The sequence below is a fragment of the Carettochelys insculpta genome, chromosome 1 (genome assembly GCF_033958435.1).
Source record: "Carettochelys insculpta isolate YL-2023 chromosome 1, ASM3395843v1, whole genome shotgun sequence".
Lineage (NCBI taxonomy): Eukaryota > Metazoa > Chordata > Testudines > Carettochelyidae > Carettochelys > Carettochelys insculpta.
In genome coordinates, this window is record NC_134137.1 from 350,292,743 (window position 1) to 350,313,566 (window position 20,824).

General features: G+C 44.0%; 1 protein-coding gene across 2 annotated transcripts in view; it reads right to left on the reverse strand.

Moving 5' to 3' along the window:
- CPNE8 (copine 8) overlaps positions 1-20,824 on the reverse strand; it is a 201,278-nt gene that overhangs the window by 68,943 nt on the left and 111,511 nt on the right. Inside the window, exons 12-13 of one of the 2 annotated variants that reach the window (XM_075016147.1) lie at positions 8,255-8,308; positions 3,697-3,758 (exon numbers count right to left, since the gene is read on the reverse strand). The exons of the other annotated variant lie outside the window; for it this stretch is intronic. Coding sequence (XP_074872248.1) covers positions 3,697-3,758; positions 8,255-8,308 — 116 coding nt within the window. The remainder of the gene's footprint in view (positions 1-3,696; positions 3,759-8,254; positions 8,309-20,824) is intronic. 2 annotated transcript variants of the gene reach the window in all.

Sequence of the window (20,824 nt, forward strand, 5' to 3'; positions counted from 1 at the left end):
TGAAAACAACAAGTTACATGTGGAAGAAAACCCACTATTTAATCTGACTCTGGCCTTAGCCTGAGTGGATTCTGTCTGCAGCCGATGGCGGTTGAGAAGGAACTGGCGGGGACCAGATCGTGCAAGCGGACGGGGGCACGCAGGGGGGCGGCATGCACCGGCGCATGCGCGATCCAGGAGAAACTGTTGGAAGATTTCCGATCTGCGGCGCCGGGCGAGCCCAACACCTATTGTGGAGCACCCACGGGGACCACTCGAAGAAGAAGTTAAGATTTCAAGTATTATGACCAAAGTAGTTTTCAATTTTAGGCCACATATTTCAACTCATCTGTACTGTGTGCCCTGAACATGTCCCATATGAGCACAATGGGTTTCTTCAGAAGTGCTCCTGGTCTCTTATTCCACACTTTTTTCCAGACATTTAATAGTCCCACTTTCATCCATCTGTCCATCCTTTTCCATGCCCATGTTGTGATGGACCCCTGCCCCATGATTTATGGAAAACGTGTTATTCATATTTATCGTCATAACTCAGAGATGCTTTGAATAAAATTCCTAGTTTGTCTGAGTAATTGGCTGAACGAGAAGTAGGAAGAGTGGACTGGTAAGTTTCTAAAGCTTGACATTGTTTTATTTTTGAATGCAAGACATTTGTACACAAGCACATATTTACTAGTTCAACTTTGAAGACAAAAAGATTGCACCAAGCATGCCATGATGGGGTGCAGATCTCGGAGGCCTTCAGGGAGAGCTTTGCCCACGGGCCCCAATGACCCTCCCCAGGGCACCCCCTGCAGGGTCCTCTGGCTCACAGCCCCTCCCCACCTGCCCATCCACTCCTCACAGCCCTCCCCCCATAACAAGGGACATGGGGGTGGTGCAAAAATAAAACCTTTACTACAGAAACTGGAAAATCATGTGCAAAAAAAACCTTCGTTAATGAAAACTAGTTACAAAGTGCAAGTTTGGGGAGAAGAGGGGGGCAGGGTAGTGTGGAGGGGCAGGTGGGTTGGCACAGCAGCACCCAGGCAAAGGCCAGTGTGACAGCTGGGGGTGTTTGGGTGGGAGCAGAGGGAGGGGAGAACAGGAGCGGGAGGCTGGGCTGACTGCTCCATCAGGATAAGGGTGATTATCCCACGGTGGGCCATGAGCTTGGCCACCACCCACCTCCCACCACCACACTAGGTCCGCCTCTTCCACACACAGTTGCCGCTCTGCCAGGTCATTCTGGCAGCGGAGGGTGGCCATGTAGGCACAGGTGTCGTCCACAGTGAGACAATGCGCCCTCCGGGCACGGACCCACCCAGGCACTGGTGGTGGGGGTGCCCTGGCCCTCTCTGCCACCACTCTTGGACTTCCCAGCCCAGCAATGTGGACAGCTGGCGTGCTGGGGATCGCCCTCCCCTCAGACAATGCAGCTGTAAGGATAGAAGGGGAGAGAAAGACAGTACATCAGTCCGGCACCGGAGTCCGAGAACCGTGCCTCCTACCCCCTGTGGGCAGCAGCCCCCCCTCGATGGCCCAGAGGCCCTGGGGGGGATCCTGGGCACCGAGGAGTCCCCGCATGGGTGCAGAGCACACTGGGCACAGTCCAGGCTTCCTTCCACCCCAATCCCTTCCCCACAAGTGCAGCTCATGGAGCTATCCATGGAAGCATGTGCTGACTGTTACCCGCAGGCATGTCCATGAGCTGGGAACCGTGGCTTTCCGGGGTGCGTGTGGGATGAGGCCAGTGGCTGGCCCACTTCCAGCCATGGCAGGGCCCCCCCTGAGGTGAGCGATGCATGGGGAACTTACTTAGGGGTATCCTCAAACAGGTCCGGGGACGTATTGCTCGACATGCTGTGTAGGACGCCGAGGCCACAGTGATGACAAGGGTCCCATCGCTCAAATCCTGGTTCAACGGTGGCTACAGCTAGGTGGTTCAGCTGAATGGACCCAGCTCTTCCTCCTCCAACTCAGTGTCCTGTCCTGTTGCCACAGTGTTAAGGAGGGTGCAGGGAGGTGGTAGGGGAGGGCAGAACTGCCATCACCCCCAAGGATGCTGTGCAGCTCCTTGTAGAAGGGGCAGGTGGAGGGTCCTGGCCCTGGTGTACCCCCACTGCAGTTCCGTGACTTTGCAGTGTACCTGCTCCAGTGTCGAGGCAGGGTGTCCCCGTGCCGCCAAGCTGGTGGCAAAACAGGTATTGGCAGGGGTATTCGCCTCTTGTCAGTGGTCTCATGGAGGATAACCTCGTCATGCCACAGGTTTACAAGGTCCCAGAGGTCAGGCTCAGTACATGAGGCGGGCCCTGACATATGGTGGTCCAGGAGGACTCCTAAGACCCCTCGGCCAGCTCCCTGGGGGGTTGTGGGTTTTCTGGCTCTCTGACACTTTTGCATTGTTTGCTGCAGAGGGTGGCTGTGCAGCTCAGCTCCTTGCTGCCTCCATGCTCTCTGCTTCCTGCCACAAGGTTTCCAAGGCTCCCTGCACCTTTAAAGTGGCCAGACGCAGAAAGCATAGAGCTCTGATAGCCCTGGCCAGGGCATCTCCCAGCTCCAGGTGGCCAGCACCATGGAGGACTCCTCTTTCAAAAAAATGGACCCCTAAGTGTCTACACACGCTGTTCTTCCAAAAGAATTTTTCAGAAGAAGGTGCTCTTCCTCATCTGGGAGTGGAAGAGGGCCGCCGGAAGAAGTGTCATGTTCTTTTGATTTACTACAGACAGAACGCATTGTGTGCGCACACGTTCGGCCGATTTCTTCAAAAAAGGCCTGGCTTTTTTGAAAAAAACTAGCGTAAGCGTAGCCTGAGAGAAGGGCCACTCCTGTGAAGTAGGGTCACCATATAGCCAGCATCCAGTTTTATATTTCTGTCTCTTCTGACTTTGTAACCTGTTTGCTAGTACATGGGCAGGATATCTAGTGAGAGGACGCAGATGAAGGATAAGTAGTTGGAATTCAATCCAGAGGAGACAAGATATGCCTTAGGCCTAAAGGACTAGGGGAAGCATCTAAATAAGACAGTGAGAACTGGGTTTAATGTTGGGACTGAGTGGATGAGGTAGGAGCATATTGTAGTATCTTAAATTACTCTTTATGCACAATTGTTCTCAAGGGCATCTCATTATTTGCTCAGCTTTTTAATGTTCACCTTGCTATGGTTATCCATGCCTGTGTCACCTTGACATTGGAACATGCATTTTACACAGGGCTATACGTTCAATCCATTCTCAAATTAGTTAATAAGCAACCTACTTATATACTCTAGGTCTGGGATACCTAAAAGATTGCCTAAAACTCCAGGGTGAGGACCTTAAATAACACCTCAACTCTTCAGGTACAGGGGAACTTGTGTGTGTCTGTGACAGACCTTACTGAGGGCTAGTCTGAGGCTGTGGAATCAAATTCCACAAAAACGAATGACCATCACAAACCTTACCACCTTCTGCTCCATGTGGAAGATACACTTATTCAGCACTGACTTCTCAAACACCCACATAAGCACATTTAATAAACAAAACACTATGAAAACAAAGCATCAAAAGAAATACCTAACTACATAAGAAAGTCATCAGTAAGTTTACTCCCTAAAAGTGAAAAAGTAATGACATTCTTATGGATATTTAGAGCTATCACTTAGCAAGAATGTAAGCAGGTTATTAGCGAATTACAATGAAAATAGGAAAACAAGAAAAGTTTATCGGGGTCACTTACCCGCCTTTAATATAGTCAAGGAATGAAACTTCAGTTTCAATTAGGAAGGAAAGCAATGTTACCTGAAAGCAAGTAAAACAGAATCAGGCATAAGTGGACATTCCACAAATCAAATAAAAGGAGCAAATTCATGTACGCCATTCTTCAGGCTTATATTATTTGTATTGTTTCCTACAATATGAGGGAAGAAAGAAGGTAAGCAATTCTTAAATCTCTGAATGCACGGGACAAGCCTGCAAGTCCAAAAATACTTTTAAATGACTGGTATTATCCTAGACTAAAGTTAAGGGTGCAGAGATACAACAGAAAAAAAAACTCGAGAAAACATTACTGCATATGGGGTAGGAAGGAACTGTAGTGGAGATCACTGTATGCGATAAAGTCAGATGCTAAGACTAGCTGATCCATCATGTGAGCGCGTCAACCTTATTTGAACAGCTACGTTAAAATATCTATGCATGTTTCATGTCAATTCATTTCAGTGGGGACCTCTGGGTAATGATGGAAGTCAAGAATGAAAAACTGTAAACTAAAAAGAAATAAAAGATGAGATATTCTCTTATTTGTCACTGTCAAACATTACAATGTGCACATTTTCTTATCCTCTCTCTCTATTCAGGAAAAGCATGGGCCCAAAACAGTAGCTGTGTTATGAATCACAGAAGATCAGCTTTGGAAGAGATTTCAGGAGGTTATCTAGTTCACTCACTTGCTCAAAGCAGGACCAACTCCAGCTAAATCATTCTCGCCATGATTTGTTAAGCCTTGCCTTAAAAATCCCTCAGGATGCAGATTCCACCACCTGCTGAGGTAACCCATTCCAGTCTTCCACCACCATCCTAGTGAAACAGCTTTTCCTATTATCCAACCTAGACCGCTCCCACTGCAACTTGAGACTATTGCTTCTTGTACTGTCATCTGCCACCATCCCACTGAGGCAAAAAAAGCACTCAGTACTTTGACTTTTTCTGCATCATCTATAACTAGGCTGCCTTCCCCATTCAGGAAAAATTGTCCTATTCTTTTCCAGATCACCTTCTGACTGCTCTCATAACTGTAGAAACACTTCTTGTTCTTCACATCTATTGCTAGCTGCAACTTCAAGTGCACTTTGGCCTTCCTGATTGAAGATATTGCTACAATGTGCACGTGTATATACTCCTCCCTCATTCTCTCCCCAAAAGCAACAAGGGGTCCTGTGGCACCTTATAGACTAACAAATGTATGAGCGTAAGCTTTCGTGGACAAAGACCCACTTTGTCAGATGCATCTGAAGAAGTGGGTCTTTGCCCACGAAAGCTTATGCTCATACATTTCTGTTATTCTATAAGGTGCCACAGGACCCCTTGTTGCTTTTGCAGATCCAGACTAACATGGCTACCCCTCTGATACTATTCTCTCTCCAAGTTTCTACTTCTTGCAAGCATCCTTATTGTTTAAGCTCACCAAAGATTTCTCTGTTAAGCCAAGCTGGTCACTTATATTTGGTATTCATTCTGCACACTGACATAGTTTGTGACAGTGTCTCCCATACAGCCAGCTCTCTTGGACCCTTTCCCCCTCAGATTAGCCTCCTAAGGGATCATGCCCATCAGTTCCCAAGAGAGTCAAAGTCTGCTTTTCTGAAGTCCACAGTCTATATTCTGTTGCTCACTTTTCTTCCTTTTGTCAAAATCCTTAGCCCAATCATCTCATGGCCACCGATGGCTAGATTGCCACCTACTTCTGCTCCCCCTACCAACTCTTCCCTGTTTGCAAGTAGCTGGTCAAAAGGAACACGACTCCTAGTTGGTTAGTCCAGCATTTGCACCAGGAAATGGTCCCCAACACTTCCAAAAAATTTCCTGGACTGTCTGTGCACTTCTCTATTTTTCTTCCAGCAGACATCAGGGGCTGAAGTCCCCCACGAGAACTGCAGTCTAATTTGGAAACTTCTCTTAGCTGTTTGAAGAAGGGCACATCAACCTCATCCTCCTGGTCTGGTGACCTATAGCAGACACCCACTTCAATGTCACACTTGCTGCTCTCCCCTCCAATATTAAACCAAAGATTCTCAACAGGCCTTTCTTCAGTTTCATAATGGAGTTCTGTGTAATCACACTGCTCTCTTACACAAATTGCAGCACCTACATAGTTTCTCTCTGCACCTGTCCTTTGAGAACAACTAATGCCCATCCATGAGAGTTACTATACCAAGTCTCTTTTATCCCAATCAATTCATAGTTCCTTGACTGTGCCAAGGCTTCCAATTCTTCCTGTTTACTTCACAGGCTTCTTGTGTTTGTGTACACACACCTAAGATAACTAGCTAATTGCCCTATTTTGTATGAAGTATTCTACTACTCTAATACCTCTAATACTTCTGCAAATGACAATGGTCTAAACTGAAGCAGAAGCGATCTAGCATTCAGCTCCTTTTGATATGGCATTACGTTCACAGAAAGTTCAGTTTGATTCTTTTAATCTCACACCTGGACCTTCTTGATCTTTGAAGAAGAAAGTGGGAAAACTATCAGAAAAAAGCGCTACCTGTCTTTCGAAAGGGTGATTTTTGTAGACAATGCGAACATTTCATTACCCCGACATCCCCGCCCCCGGACACACTGAACATTTGTATGGCTTATCACTTATTTTTTATGGCCATTCTATCAATTATTCAATCATGTTTTTCCATTCTGAAGTTAATATTGTGAGTGATAACTTGTCTGTGTACAAAAGGTTTGTGACTAAACTACTTCATTCCCTGTACAAAATAATTACAAAAAAGGCCTAAGTTTTGCATTGTACTATAATCATTACTATTTTAGGTGTTTAAAATGTCTCATGTTCTCATACACAATTGTGCTTAAGATTTTCCCTCCTACATGAAAAATGGCATACACTACATAAGAATGACACTGTTTTCACACAGTCCTTACAAGTGGGAGCTAGGTAGCGTGTAGTGAACAAATCCACTTTTTCTTAGTGCTTCTGACAGGTCTGGGAGAAGGAAAATTTCAAGAAGCAGGCAGGAAAACTGTGGAGAGGCTACAAATTAAATGCAAAATGGAAAATGTAAGTTACAAGGGGATTATATAATGTGGAGGACAGAAGGCTAACAAGGAAAGGAGAGCAATACAGAGGCACAAGATTAGACTGGGATTGGCAAAAAACAGGGAGGAAATTAGACAGGGAAGAAAATTACTGTTATCATAATAATGACCAAAATTACACTAGGAATCTCCCCTTACAGAGAAAATACAAAGCCTGGCCCTGTAAAATTGCATTTTAACTTCAGACAGAAGGTAAAAAACAACCTCATCTGATACACAGTCACAGTTTCACATCCACTATTATACCTTTCAAATATGATTGCATGCATATGTCAGAATACTTAACAAAAGATGACCACACTCTGAAAATCAGGATGATTACACATAAAAAATAACTATGCTGCTTCTTTTAGAGACTGTTTTCTAACAATCTTGACAACAATTCTGAATATTTCTATTTGTAGCACAGTTTTAAGGGAACCACTTGTTCAGTAGCTGTCTTCACACTGATGAAGCATACTATTACTTTGTCCTAATATATTAAAAATCTACCATTAGCAATGCAATACACAAACATGAAATAAAATCACTAATTTCATCAAAAGACCTAACCATAAAGTCTCACAGAAATAATGTTAGTGTATTCTGGATCTTTTTTGGATAGGTTTGTGGAAAAGACAATTCCCTCCCCCCGCCATGTATAACCAGAAAAATACAGGAAAAATCATTTTCCACTTCAAGGGTGCAATCCTGCAAGTGGAAGGCCTATTGACTTCAGCTGGACTGTCCGCACGAGGGAAATTAAGCATATATGCAGAACCGGTACTTGCCTGTATTTAGTTTTACTTTCTGAAGTACAAATTCTTGCACATTTAAATTTGTCTTATATTAACTTATGTTTTGAGTCCTCTGGATCCCAGAATATTAAAAGCAGCATTGTAATTATTACTGTGGATCAAACTGACATAATTGAGAATAAAAAAAGCTCTTGCATTTTTAGTAAATACTTTACAACACTATTATTAGCTGTTAGTACCTCAATTAAGTACTCTTAGAGATTACCATCACACCATTTCTTAAATCTATTTCTGTGAAAAATTGAGACTAAAGAACGATTATTTTCTTAAGCACTAGAGACACAATCTACCATTCCTTATTTGTTAATGTCTTTGTATACAGTATGAATAACTAAAATATTTTAATACATTGTTAAAGTAAACATTTATTCCAGATAAAGTCAATGTTATCTAATTCAGTTGCCTTCAGCAATTCCAGACACACATGCGTGTGTGCGCACAGAAGCCAAAATTATGTTTTGGATAAAGTGTTCATGAATCACTGTCCTTTAATCACAGAAGAGAGAAAAGTAGAGAAAGAGTTATAAAGTTAACTTTTGCACTCTTCAAAGAAAACCTTACTCTAAACACTATCAAGTTGTAGTTTGAATATAGTAGTTTGAATATATGTAGTTGAAGAAGTCAGATAGAAAAGGAAAGCATCAGTTAATATAAGACTTTTCTACTTACTGTTCCAGAATTAACGTATTTTTTCTTTTTTCCTTTTTTCCTTGGATTTATTACCTAGATGGACAGATCACACTATTACACATGTGCCATTCATTAAACAGTTGACATGGTGAAAATTCTTAAAATATTCTTAAGATATGTAGTAGTCTACTTTAGATATATGCCACATTAGTAGTTGCAGTTATGAACTGATATTCAGGAAGTCTACACACTTCTAAAAATGCCAGTCAATTGTAAGATACTAATGAGTCAAGCTGCTGCTTTTTATTTATGCGAGCAAATGCCCACCAGGGACTCGCAACCTTCAAAGAATGGGTAAATGGGTTTGGTTAAAATAAGAATTAAACACAGAATTACCAGCCATGCATTAAAATAAACCAAACAAGTTGTTTGTTTGAATAAAAGCTTCAGGATTTGGCACAGTCTCTTAATTTTACATAACAGAACCACAAAGCTAGATCACAATGTAGCACAGTATTTGTATAAAGCGGCACAAAGAGTAAGCACATGCTGCAGTTACAGTCTGACACATAGGCAGTGTTCCCTGAAAGAGGAGCGTTTGGCCTGCCAGCCAGGAGCCATTCAAATGCCTCCCAGCTGATCAGCAGAGTACCCACAGGCAGCAGCATGTTTCTACAGGTGGTGCATATCTGCACATGCCTCAGTGCACAAAAAATTTATTCCACACATAGATGGAAAAATTAGAGGGAACGTTGCACGTAGGAAGCCATAAACTATAAATTACACATTTTGGAACAATGTTACTGTTGCAATGTCAAGCACTCCAAGGTAGGACAGGCCAGAATTAAAATGCCTGTATATGCAATATGATAGTTCTATATTGATTTAGAATACAAGCAGAAACTCGAGGCTGTATCAATGCTCACTGAGAACACAGAACGGATGATACCTACTGAATGATCAGCTATTCAATCACTCTTTCTATCCTCATAATTCAGTGTGTGAATCACGCCTTATTTTCTGCTCTCCATTCACCCTGCTCCAAAAGCAGTGGTAACTTCCTTTATGAACTTTTCTTTGGTGCTCACTATACACGTCTGAGTGCTTTCAGAATGTTAATGAATTTCTCTTCACAAAACCCTGGCTATGTAAGGTAATACTATTATTCAAATTTTACAGAGGGAGAACTGACACAGACACACAATGTCAAAGGTGTACATTCACTTTGGGCACCCAATTTGAGATACTTTCTGTATGATTTTTCATAGCATTTATAGTACTATTTGTTCAACGCACAGATCTGACTTTAGCTGCAGGTGAAAATTGTTGCACTTCTGCAAATTAGGCCTCAGATCCCACATTCACCTCCTCTGCTATTCTCTTTGCTTCAGTCCTCTCCATTTTCCTGCCTCATCAACTCCAGTCGCAGATCCTAGGTCTGCCCTTACAGGTAAGCTGTATGGGAGACTGCCCAGGGTGCCATGGTTAGGAAGTGCTGTGCAGACTCAAACTAAAAAGCATGGTGGGCAGGAGGCATGAGGAGGATGAGGGAGAGGGAGAGGGAAGAACTGATCCACAGGGCCCACCAGCAGACAGCTGATCCCCGAGTGTGCTGATGGGTGCATCCTGTGTGTGCTCCCAGCGTCTGTGTGAAGGAAGCACAGAGAAGCAGCATTTGAGGACAGCAAGCAACAATGCCAGCTGCTCGGTGCCTCCAGGTAAGCTGTCCTATGGGGGAACACGAGGGAAGCGCAAAGCTTAGAAGAGGAGAAGGAGGAGGAGCAGAAGGGGAGTACAGGTATTAGGGGGTGCACAATATGGGTGCGAAAAACAAGAACAGTGAAGGGGCTGGGGAGCAGGAAGAGATGGGAGAAGAGACACAAGAGTGCCTAGTGGAAAAGCAATTATTCATTATTATTATGATGGTGATGCCCGGCAGCCACAGTGTTCCTGTACTCCAGAGCCACCCTGCCTCTTCCCCAGAGCATGCCCAACTCCTCGAGACTCAATGCCTCTAATGAGCTATTTGCAGCCATCCAGAAACTTGGTGGTGGGAGAAGGTTGGGAAGAGTTGCTGAGTGTAGGGCCCATATCTTCCCTGCGAGTGCTCCAGCCCAGGAGCACTCAACAAGGATGTCGGACCACATACATTACCAGACTGTAAAGTCCGGACTTTATAGAGGTCCAACCTGTGTACTCTACTGCAAAAGCAAACACTGTCTGTTCTGTATTCTTCTTTGACTGGTTACCGTGAATATGTTTTTTTTTAAGCCTTAGTCTCTTACTACTCCAATTCCACAGCTATGGATAATGGAAATTCCTATAGTAGGTGATCCAGTATTCATCCTGCTTTATGTGAAAAAGTATTTCTTAGATTATTTGCCTCCTAATTTATTTTTAATTACAAATAAAAAAACAAAATGGGTCAAACAAGTCTTTAATCTTGTTTTAAAATATCAACTCTGCAATAACCGATCCGCAAGAAGGAGAGCCAATCTATAAATGATCCTCTCTCAATGCATTTTATCAAACTAGCCAGACAGAGTAGATATAAGAGACAAATTTTAGGAGGCAGCATCTTTTACAATGTATAAAACAATCTGCTGTAGAGCATTTTGAATTTAATTTTTTCCCCAAATCACCTGATGTGACAGTGTGACAAATTTCTTGTAACACAGCAGTTCTCTAGAGGGTTTTTTGCCTTCAAAATTGATTGTCCTGAGAGCAGCAGCTGCTGGCTAGCACCCAGCTCTGAAGGCAATTCTGCCACCAGTAGCAACATGAAGTAAAAGAGTGGCAATACACCATATAACATGACACTCTTACTTTGCTGCTGCTGCTGGTGGGAATGCTTTTAGAGCTCAGAGCACAGCCAGCCAGCAGCTGCTGCTGTCAGGACGTGCAGTCAGTGCTTAATTTTTGCAGAGGGCTGAGCTCTGGCATCTCTTTCAATAAAAAAGTGGAGCCCCTGAGGGGTGGGGAGCTCATGGAGGCCTAGGGTAGTGGGGTAGGGAGGCCAGCAGGAACCAGAGACAAGGTAGGTAGATGCCACACTCTCAAAGACCAGGCATGTCAAAATACCATTTCGCTCAGAGTGCCATTTTCCCCCCAAGGCCAGCCTTGCTAGCACCCTACCCTTCTGCATCCCAGGCAAGCCATTTCCTCCTCCTTCTTACTACCTGGCCAGAAGATGGAGCACTGAGAACAGAGGATAATCTTCTTGCAATCAGTTTCTGGGAGGAGCAAGTGCAAGGAAAGTCAATCTCCTTGCCTATAGCCTCGGAACTGTACACGCACAGTTATTCTGTGACTATGGCACATAAGCAGAATTTGGCGAGAATCTGGCCAGAATTCGGCGAGAATCTGGCCAGAATTCAGCCACACAGGAGCAGTGTGATGGTGGAGCATGCTCAGTACAAGAGAAATATTTAGCAAACTGAGCCATTGAACTTTGACAAGTTTTATTGAGCATCTGTGAACCTAGATTTTCAGAGGCTCAGAACTTGGATGTTTTCTCATAGAGATGGCAAGAGGCATACCCCTGCCATTAGCGTAAGCCATGTGACTTCCAAATTTTAAGTCCCTTTTCCAAAGCTAGAGTGACTCAATTAAATGGTTGCAAGAATTTTGTTAATAGGAACAAAGCAACGTATTGTTCCCTCACCCTAACATTTTTCCAAATAAACTGAACATGAGGCAGATACTCACTATGAATAATTTCAGCCCAAATTTCGCAGAAGTGACAAAGCTATAAATAACTCACAAGAGATTGTTGTAATGGAAAGCAGCCCATATGATAAAAATTTTGCCATAAAAATCCCACAACCAAACAAATAAAAGCTTCCCTTTGGAATGTCTGCTCAGAGCCACCTGTACTGCTTAGTAAGTTTCACTATAAACACATTGAGCAAGAGGGGAACGTATTTTCAACCGAAACACTGAAAGTGGAAGCAAAGACATTTTATCAATGAGATTTAGAAACTAAATCTCCCAGACAGCTATGAAAGAGGAATCCATATGGCAGACTGCCAAGTTGTATTATACAGTAGTCACAGATGTTCTGTGAATGACTAGGAATTAAAATAATATTTTAAATCTTGGCAGAGTTATTAAATATATATATTGTTAGAAAAATAGAACACTTCAGGCCATAAACCGAGGGAAAATATAAAATTGCTGTCCCACAAACTACATTCCTTGGGCAGTACAGGACAACTGTAATAAAACAAGACAAAAGGATGGTTAAAATTTCATTATTCCACTCAAATTTCAGATAGGAACACAAGAACAGCCATACTGGTTCAGATCATAGGCCCATCAAGCCCAGTATCCTGTCTTCCAACAGTAGCTAATGCCAGATGCCCCAGAGGGAATGAACAGAACAGGTAATCATCAAGTGATCAATTCCCTGTCACCCATTTCTAGCCTCTTGCAAACAGAGGCTAGGGACGGACACCATTCATGCCCATCCTGGCTAGTAGCCACTGATGGACCTATCCCCCATGAACATATCTAGGTCTTTTTTAAACTTTACTATAGTCTTGGCCTTCACGACATTCTCCAGCAAAGAGTTCCACAGGTTAACTGTGTGTTGTGTGAAAAAATATTTCCTATTGTGGCCATGTCTATACTAGCCCAAATCTTCAAAATGGCCATGCAAATGGCCATTTCGAAGATTACTACCATGGTCACTTCAAAGATTACTAATGAGGCGCTGAAATGCATATTCAGCACCTCATTAGCATGCCTGCGGCCACGGCTCTTCAAAATTGCCGCTTTTCGCTGCCATGCAGCTCGTCCAGACAGGGGTCCTTTTCCAAAGGACCCCAGAAACTTTGAAGCCCCTTATTCCCATCAGCAGATTATCTGCAATTTCACTTTTGAGTTCCTTCAGAACTCTTGGGCGAACACCATCTGGCCCTGGTGACTTATTACTGTTTAGTTTATCAGTTTGTTCCAATACCTCTTCTAATGACACCTCAATTTGAGACAGTTCATCAGATTTGTTACCTGAAAATAATTGTTCAGGTTTGGGAATTTCCCTCACATCCTCAGCCGTGAAGACTGATGCAAAGAAATAATTTTGTTTCTCTGCAATTGCCTTATTTCCCTTGAGTGCTCCTTTAGCATCTCGATCATCCTGTGGCCCTACTGGTTGTTTAGCAGGCTTCCTGCTTCTGATGTACTTAAAATTTTTTTTGCTATTACTTTTTGACTCTCTGGCTAGCTGTTCTTCAAATTCTTTTTTGGCCTTCCTAATTATATTTTTACACCTCACTTGACAGAGTTTATATTCCTTTCTATTTTCCTCACTAGAATTTAACTTTCATTTTTCAAAGGATGCCTTTTTGTTTCTCACTACATCTTTTACTTTATTGTATAACCATGGTGGCACTTTTTTGGCTTCTGTAGTATTTTCCCAGCCACAGGAATGTTAAATTTAATGATATTATGGTCGCTATTACCAAGTGGTCCAGAAATATTCACCTCTTGGACCAGATGCTGTGCTCTCCTTAGGACTAAATCCAGAATTGCCTCTTCTCTGGTGGGTTCTAGGACTAGCTGCTCTAAGAAACAGTCATTTAAGGTGTCAAGAAACTTTATTTAGCTTCCCATCCTGAGGTGACATGTACCTAGTCTGTATGGGGATAGCTGAAATCCTCCATTATCATCAGGTTTATTTTGATAGCCTCCCTAATCTCCCCGAACATTTTACTGTCACTATCACAATCCTGATCAGCTGGTCGGTAATATAACCCTACCATTATATTCTTATTATTCAAGCAAGGGATTACTACCCAGAGAGATTCTATGGAACAGTTTGGTTCATTTATGATTGTTACTTCATTTGAATTTACACTTTAACATACAGTGCCAACCCCGCTCCAGCACGACCTGTGCTGTCCTTCCAATAAATTTTGTACCCCGGTATTACTGTGTCCCATCGATTATCCTCATTCTACTAAGTTTCTGTGATACCCATTATATAAATATCTTCATTTAATATGAGGCACTCTAGCTCACTCATCTTATTATTTAGACTTCTAACATTTGTATATAAGCACTTTAAGAACTTGTCACTCTTTAGCTGTCTGACATTACATGATGTAATTGAGAGGGACTCTGTTATACTTGACTGTTCCTCATCAGATGCTACCTTTGTTTCATCATGTTTCATCCTCTCCTCCTTACTAAGTCATAGAGAATCTCCAATATGAGATCCTATCCTACATTCTTACATTCTGAAAGTGACCAACCCTGACTGTCCTAGAGAACTGCATGAACTCTTGAATGTGGGGGAAAGACAAAGAAAAAAATCCACTGAGGTAGGGATATAACACTCCTAAGTGCTCACTCTGTGGGCACTCAGGGGTTAGACCACTCAAGGAGCAAAACCGGTGGGTGCTCCAACCTCCATATCAGCACTCCCTTCCTCCCGCACTTCCTCATCAGCTGGCCTCACAGATAAGCCACTCCCCCATCCTCCCTGCACCTTTCATCCACTGTCATGCGCCATTTTTCAGTGCTTGGGAGATTCTTGGCTGGGTGAGGAAAGACAGGGTACAGCACACAGCACAGTTAGGGAAAGGCGCATGGGACTGGATGGGAGGAGGCAGGCGAGAGCACAAAAAGGACAGGAAGAGATGGGGAAGGCATGCAGCCTTCGGGGAAGGGGTGAAGTAGAAGTGGCCTGGGGCAGAGCTGGGTGTTGGGAATCCTCTGACACTACTGAAAGTCCTCATTTGTAATACTTATCATCACCACCACCACCACCCACCATGGGCTCAGCACCCGTTGATGTGTGATGCCTCTCTCACTATTTCCTTTCATCTTACGCTTTCCAGTGTAGAGTGACTTACTTTCTGTAGATTGGCTTGGTGCTAATCTACTATATCATCTACCTATTCTCTGTGGGGTCTGCTTCTCCTGTCTGAACCATCCATTATGCCTCATACCAGGTTCTTGATCTTTCATTCGTCATTCATTCTGCAAATATTCCCAAATAGCTCGAACTTGCTTTCGCTATTCTAGTCACTATTTCCTTCTCACAGTCTAGATCATGCATTATGTTGCTCCCCAGATACATGAACTTCTCTAAATTCTCTAGTTCAATCCCATCTACACTGATCTTCCTTCTAATTACCTTATCCCCCAATACCATTGTTTTTGTTTTGCCCAATGTTCATAATCAGTCCATACCATTTCCCTTCCTTGTTTAACACCTGAACAGTTTCAACCTCATCTTTCTCAATGATAACTATATAATCTGTGAACCTCAAGCTGTTAACTGTTATTCCGTGTGCAGATATCCCTTCTACCTCTTTCTTGATCTTGTCCATCGCTTTCTCTAGATGTAAGAAGAAGATACTCGGCGATAGTGGATCTCCTTGTCTCGTACCTCTACTTGTTCTAAACCAACATCCTAACTCTCCCCATGTTCTCACCACTGCCTCCGCATTGTCACTGATATCCTTCAACAACTGTATCAGTCTGCTATGTGCTCTGTACGACTAACACCATTCAAGTGACTTTCTGATCTGTATTGTCAAATGCCTCCTGAAAAAAAAAAATCAAGCAAGCAAATGAAGATATGCTTGTTCTTTCATCAAGCTTTCTCCACTATCAATCTTAGTGCCAATATCTGCTGTATGGTACTGCTATTTTTCCTGACCCTGCTTGCTGAGCCACTTCATGTTCTTCATTTGCAATCTTAGTCTTTCTGTCAGTATCATCATCAGCATCTTGCCTACATGACTCCTTAGGGCAATCATTCTGTAGTTCTTGCACTCTAATGCACTTCCTTTCTTGTGTGCTGTCACTAGCATGGATCTTGTCCATTCCTTAGGCGCCCTCCCTTCTATCCATGCTATATTACATAATCTGTGTATTTCCTGAATCATACTTTCTCTGCCATATTTCATCATCTCTTCCATGATCTTATCATTTCCAGGGCTTTGTGGTGTTCTTTAGTCATTTCACTGCTCTTTATTCTTCCTCCTTTGAAATATCATTTGTATTCTCAATGCTCAGTGGAGATCTCTCAATTCTTTGATCAATCTTTCTGAGACACCCAGGCCCAACTCTGCTTTGTATAGATCAGTGCAATATATCATCCACCGCTGCAAATCTTCTTCTTGTTCATGAGCACCGTTTCATTCTCATCTTTGGTCGCCATCTGCTTTGGCTGCCACTCCCTATTAATAAATTATAATGTGGGGTCCCATTCAAACTCTCAATATTTTCTTTTGGATTAATTCAGCTACCAGGTCCGAAAAAGAGAACCTATCTCCACAGTTTTTATCTTACTACATTCAAATCTTGTGGTGCACTAACATTTCTGTTTAGCCCGCATTTTGTTATAATTGCTAAGTAATTTCCCTCTAATCCATGAACTTATCTAATTCTTACTAGAACCCAGTTATGCTTTTGGGTGGCACAACTCACTGTAGCAACAAATTCCATGGCTTGATTGTGCACTGTGTGAAGTAGTACTGCCTTTTGATTGGTTTTCAATTTGCTGCCTATTAACTTCATCGAGACACCCTGGTTCTTGTTATGTGAAAGGGTAAATAACCCTTCCCTATTCACTTTCTCCATGATTCATGAGTTTAATAGACCTCTACTATATTGTCCTAAGTCTTCTCTTTTCTAAACTGAACAGTCTCAGCCTTTCTAATCTCACCCCTGAGATGGAAGCTCTCCTATGCCCCTAATGATTTTTGTTGCCTCTCTCTGTACTTTTTCCAATTCTAATATATATTTTGAGATGGGTTTCCAGAACTCCATACGCTATTGTAGGTGCAGGTGTGCCATGGATTTATATCGTGGTGTTATATTTTCTGTCTTATACCCATCTCTTTCCCAGTGGTTCCCAACAGGGTTGGGTTTTTGTATTTGCTGCTGTACATTGAACAGGCTTTTCAGAGAACTATTTATAGTGACTCTAAGGTCTCTTCTTTTGAGTGGTAGCAATGGCTAGACACCATCACTTTTGTGTGTGAGAGACTGTAGTCTGGATTATGTTTTTTAATGTGATTTGCATACCTGGTGATGTCTCTAGGGCTGGAGAGATGGACCCCAAGGAACTGTGAGAGGGCCAGGACGGAGAAAGTAAGGGATGGCACCTGGCAAGCACACTCATGGCTCAGAGGCTGCATTTAGGTTGGAAGGGCTGAAGTGGCTATCTTAGTTCAAGGAGAGGGCTGTGCTAGAGTGCTGCAGCCTGGTGAGGGACACCTCTGCTGCATGTTGCATGCACTGTTCAGACTATGCTGGGGAGTTTTGGACTATGGTTGTGGGACATTTATTATGATGTGTGTGTTAGAACTAGTGTAATCAATGAACTCCACAAGGGCTACATCCCCTCACAAGTCTCGTCTGATTATTTCCTGTGAGACCAAAGCAATTTACTCCTGTGGGCATTCTGTGCCAAAAATCAAAAACTGTGCAGAATACATTAAAAATATTGTGAGCAAAACTTTTAAATTGGTTGGAATTCTGGAAATTGTATTTGTCTGATAAACACAGAGGCTCCAATGCAGCACTGAGGAGCATGGCCTGCAAAGAGGAAGTCAATCGCTCTGCAGCATGCCCGGAGCTCATGAACTCAGAGGTGAGACACAGCACAGTCCTGATACAGCACAAGGCACAGGAACAAACAATCCCGCTGCATAGTAAGAAATGCAAACATGGGTAGGCAACCAGCTTGGCTTAACAGGGAAATCCTTAGCTTAAATTCCAAAAGGATGCATACAAGAAATGGAAACATGGACAGTTGACTAAGGAGGAGCATAAACATACGGTTGGAGAATGCCAGGCAGTAATCAGGAAAGCTAAAGCACAAGTGGAACTGCAGCTGGCAAGGGATGTGAAGAGTAACAAGAAGGGTTTCTACAGGCATGTGAACAATAAATGGGTTATCAGAGAAGGTGTGGGGCCATTACTGGATGAGGGAGGTAACCTAGTGACAGATGATGCAGAAAAAGCTGAAGTACTCAAGGCTTTTTTTGCCTCAGTCTTCACGGAAAAAGTCAACTTCCACATGATGGCCCTAGACAATGCAGTATGGGAAGGTGGAGGGCAGCCATCTGTGGGTAAGGAACAAGTTCTGAGCTATCTAGAAAAACTAGATGTGCACAAGTCCATCGGTCTGGATTTAATGCACCCCAGGGTACTGAGGGAATTGGCAGAGGTCATTGCTGAACCTTTGGCCATTATTTTTGATGACTCCTGGAGATCGGGGGAGATACCAGATGACTGGAAGAAGGCAAACGTAGTGCTCATCTTTAAAAAAGAAGAGGACAATCCAGGGAACTACAGACCTGTCAGCCTTACCTCAATCCCTGGGAAAATAATGGAAGGAATCCTCAAGGAATCCATTTTGGAGCACTTGGAAGAGGGGAAAGTGATCAAAATTAGCCAACAGGGATGCACCAGGGGCAAGTCCTGCCTGACCAATCTGATTAGCTTCTATGACGAGGTAACAAGCTCTGTGGACATGGGGAAGTCAGCGGATGTGATATACCTTGACTTCAGCAAGGCTTTTGATATGGTCTCCCACAACATTCTTCTCCATAAGTTAAGAAAATATGGATTGGATCCTTGAACTATAAAATGGATAGAAAGCTGGCTTGATGGTCGGGCCCAACGGGTAGTGGTCAATGGCTCAATATCTGGATGGAGGTCTGTTTCAAGCGGAGTGCCGCAAGGCTCCGTTCTGGGGCCGGTGTTATTCAACATCTTTAATGACCTGGATGAGGGACTGGGTTGCACCCTCAGCAAGTTTGCCGATGACACAAAACTAGGGGGAGAGGTAGATTCGTTGGAGGGTAGAGAGAGAATCCAGAGGGACCTGGACAAATTGGAGGACTGAGCCAAAAGAAATCTGATGCGGTTCAATAAGGAGAAGTGTAGAGTCCTGCACCTGGGGCGGAAGAATCGCAAACATTGTTACAGGCTGGGGACCGAGTGGCTCAGCAGCAGTATGATAGAAAGGGACCTAGGGGTTATGGTGGATGAAAGGCTGGATATGAGTAAACAGTGTGCACTTGTAGCCAAGAAAGCTAGCGGCATACTGGGGTGCATTAGGAGGTGCATTTCAAGCAGATCTAGAGAAGTAGTTATTCCTCTATTTGGCAATGGTGAGGCCACATCTGGAATACTGGCTACGTCTACACGTGCAGCCAACATCGAAATAGTCTATTTCGATGAATAACGTCTACACGTCCTCCAGGGCCGGCAACGTCGATGTTCAACTTCGACATTGCTCAGCCCAACATCGAAATAGGCGCAGCGAGGGAACGTCTACACGTCAAAGTAGCACACATCGAAATAGGGATGCCAGGCACAGCTGCAGACAGGGTCACAGGGCGGACTCAACAGCAAGCCGCTCCCTTAAAGGGCCCCTCCCAGACACAGTTGCACTAAACAACACAAGATCCACAGAGCTGACAACTGGTTGCAGACCCTGTGCCTGCAGCATAGATCCCCAGCTGCCGCAGAAGCAGCCAGAAGCCCTGGGCTAAGGGCTGCTGCCCACGGTGACCATAGAGCCCCGCAGGGGCTGGAGAGAGAGCATCTCTCAACCCCCCAGCTGATGGCCGCCATGGAGGACCCAGCAATTTCGACATTGCGGGACGCGGATCGTCTACACGGTCCCTACTTCGACGTTGAACGTCGAAGTAGGGCGCTATTCCTATCTCCTCATGAGGTTAGCGACTTCGACGTCTCGCCGCCTAACGTCGAAGTTGGTGCCGCTACTTCGAAGTAGCGTGCACGTGTAGACGCAGCTACTGTGTCCACTTTTGGGCCCCCCAGTATAAAAAGGATGTGGATTTGCTGGAGCAGGTTCAGCAAAGGGCAACAAAAATGATGGAGGGTCTGGAGCACAAGACCTATGAGGATAGGCTGAGGGATTTGGGCTTGTTTAGTTTACAGAAGAGAAGACTTAGAGATGACTTAATAGCAGCCTTCAACTTCCTGAAGGGGAGCTCTAAAAAGGAGGGTGAGAAACTGTTCTCAGTGGTGTCAGATGGCAGAACAAGGAGTAATGGTCTGAAGTTGAAGAGGGAGAGGTGTAGGTTAGATATTAGGAAAAACTACTTCACCAGGAGGGTGGTGAAGCATTGGAACGCGTTGCCTAGAGAGGTGGTAGATTCTCCATCCGTTGAGGTTTTTAAGTCCTGGCTGGGCAAGGTCCTGGCTGGGATGACTTAGCAGGGGTTGATCCTGCTTGAAGCAGGGCGCTGGACTAGATGACCTCCTGAAGTCCCTTCCAGCCCTGTGATTCTGTGACCAAGCCTGCCACAAAAGCACAGGAGGGCACTATCCCTCTATGCCCAGTATGGGCAAGTAGAGTCAGCCTGGCAGGGTACAAGTGAGAAAACATTTAACATGGATGGGTCTAGGTGTGATTTGAAAGGATTTGGTGTGGGGCAATCTGAGTATGGGCAACTCAGTAGGGGACCTGGGTGTTCAAGGATATTTGGCTGTACTGGGACTTGTTGTGAGTTCTGGGTATGCTGGTGAGTTAGTGGTATGCTGTGGAGGGGGGGTCCAAGTGAAGGTGTTTATGGATTACCAGGTGTGTGTGTGTGTGGGGGGGGGAAA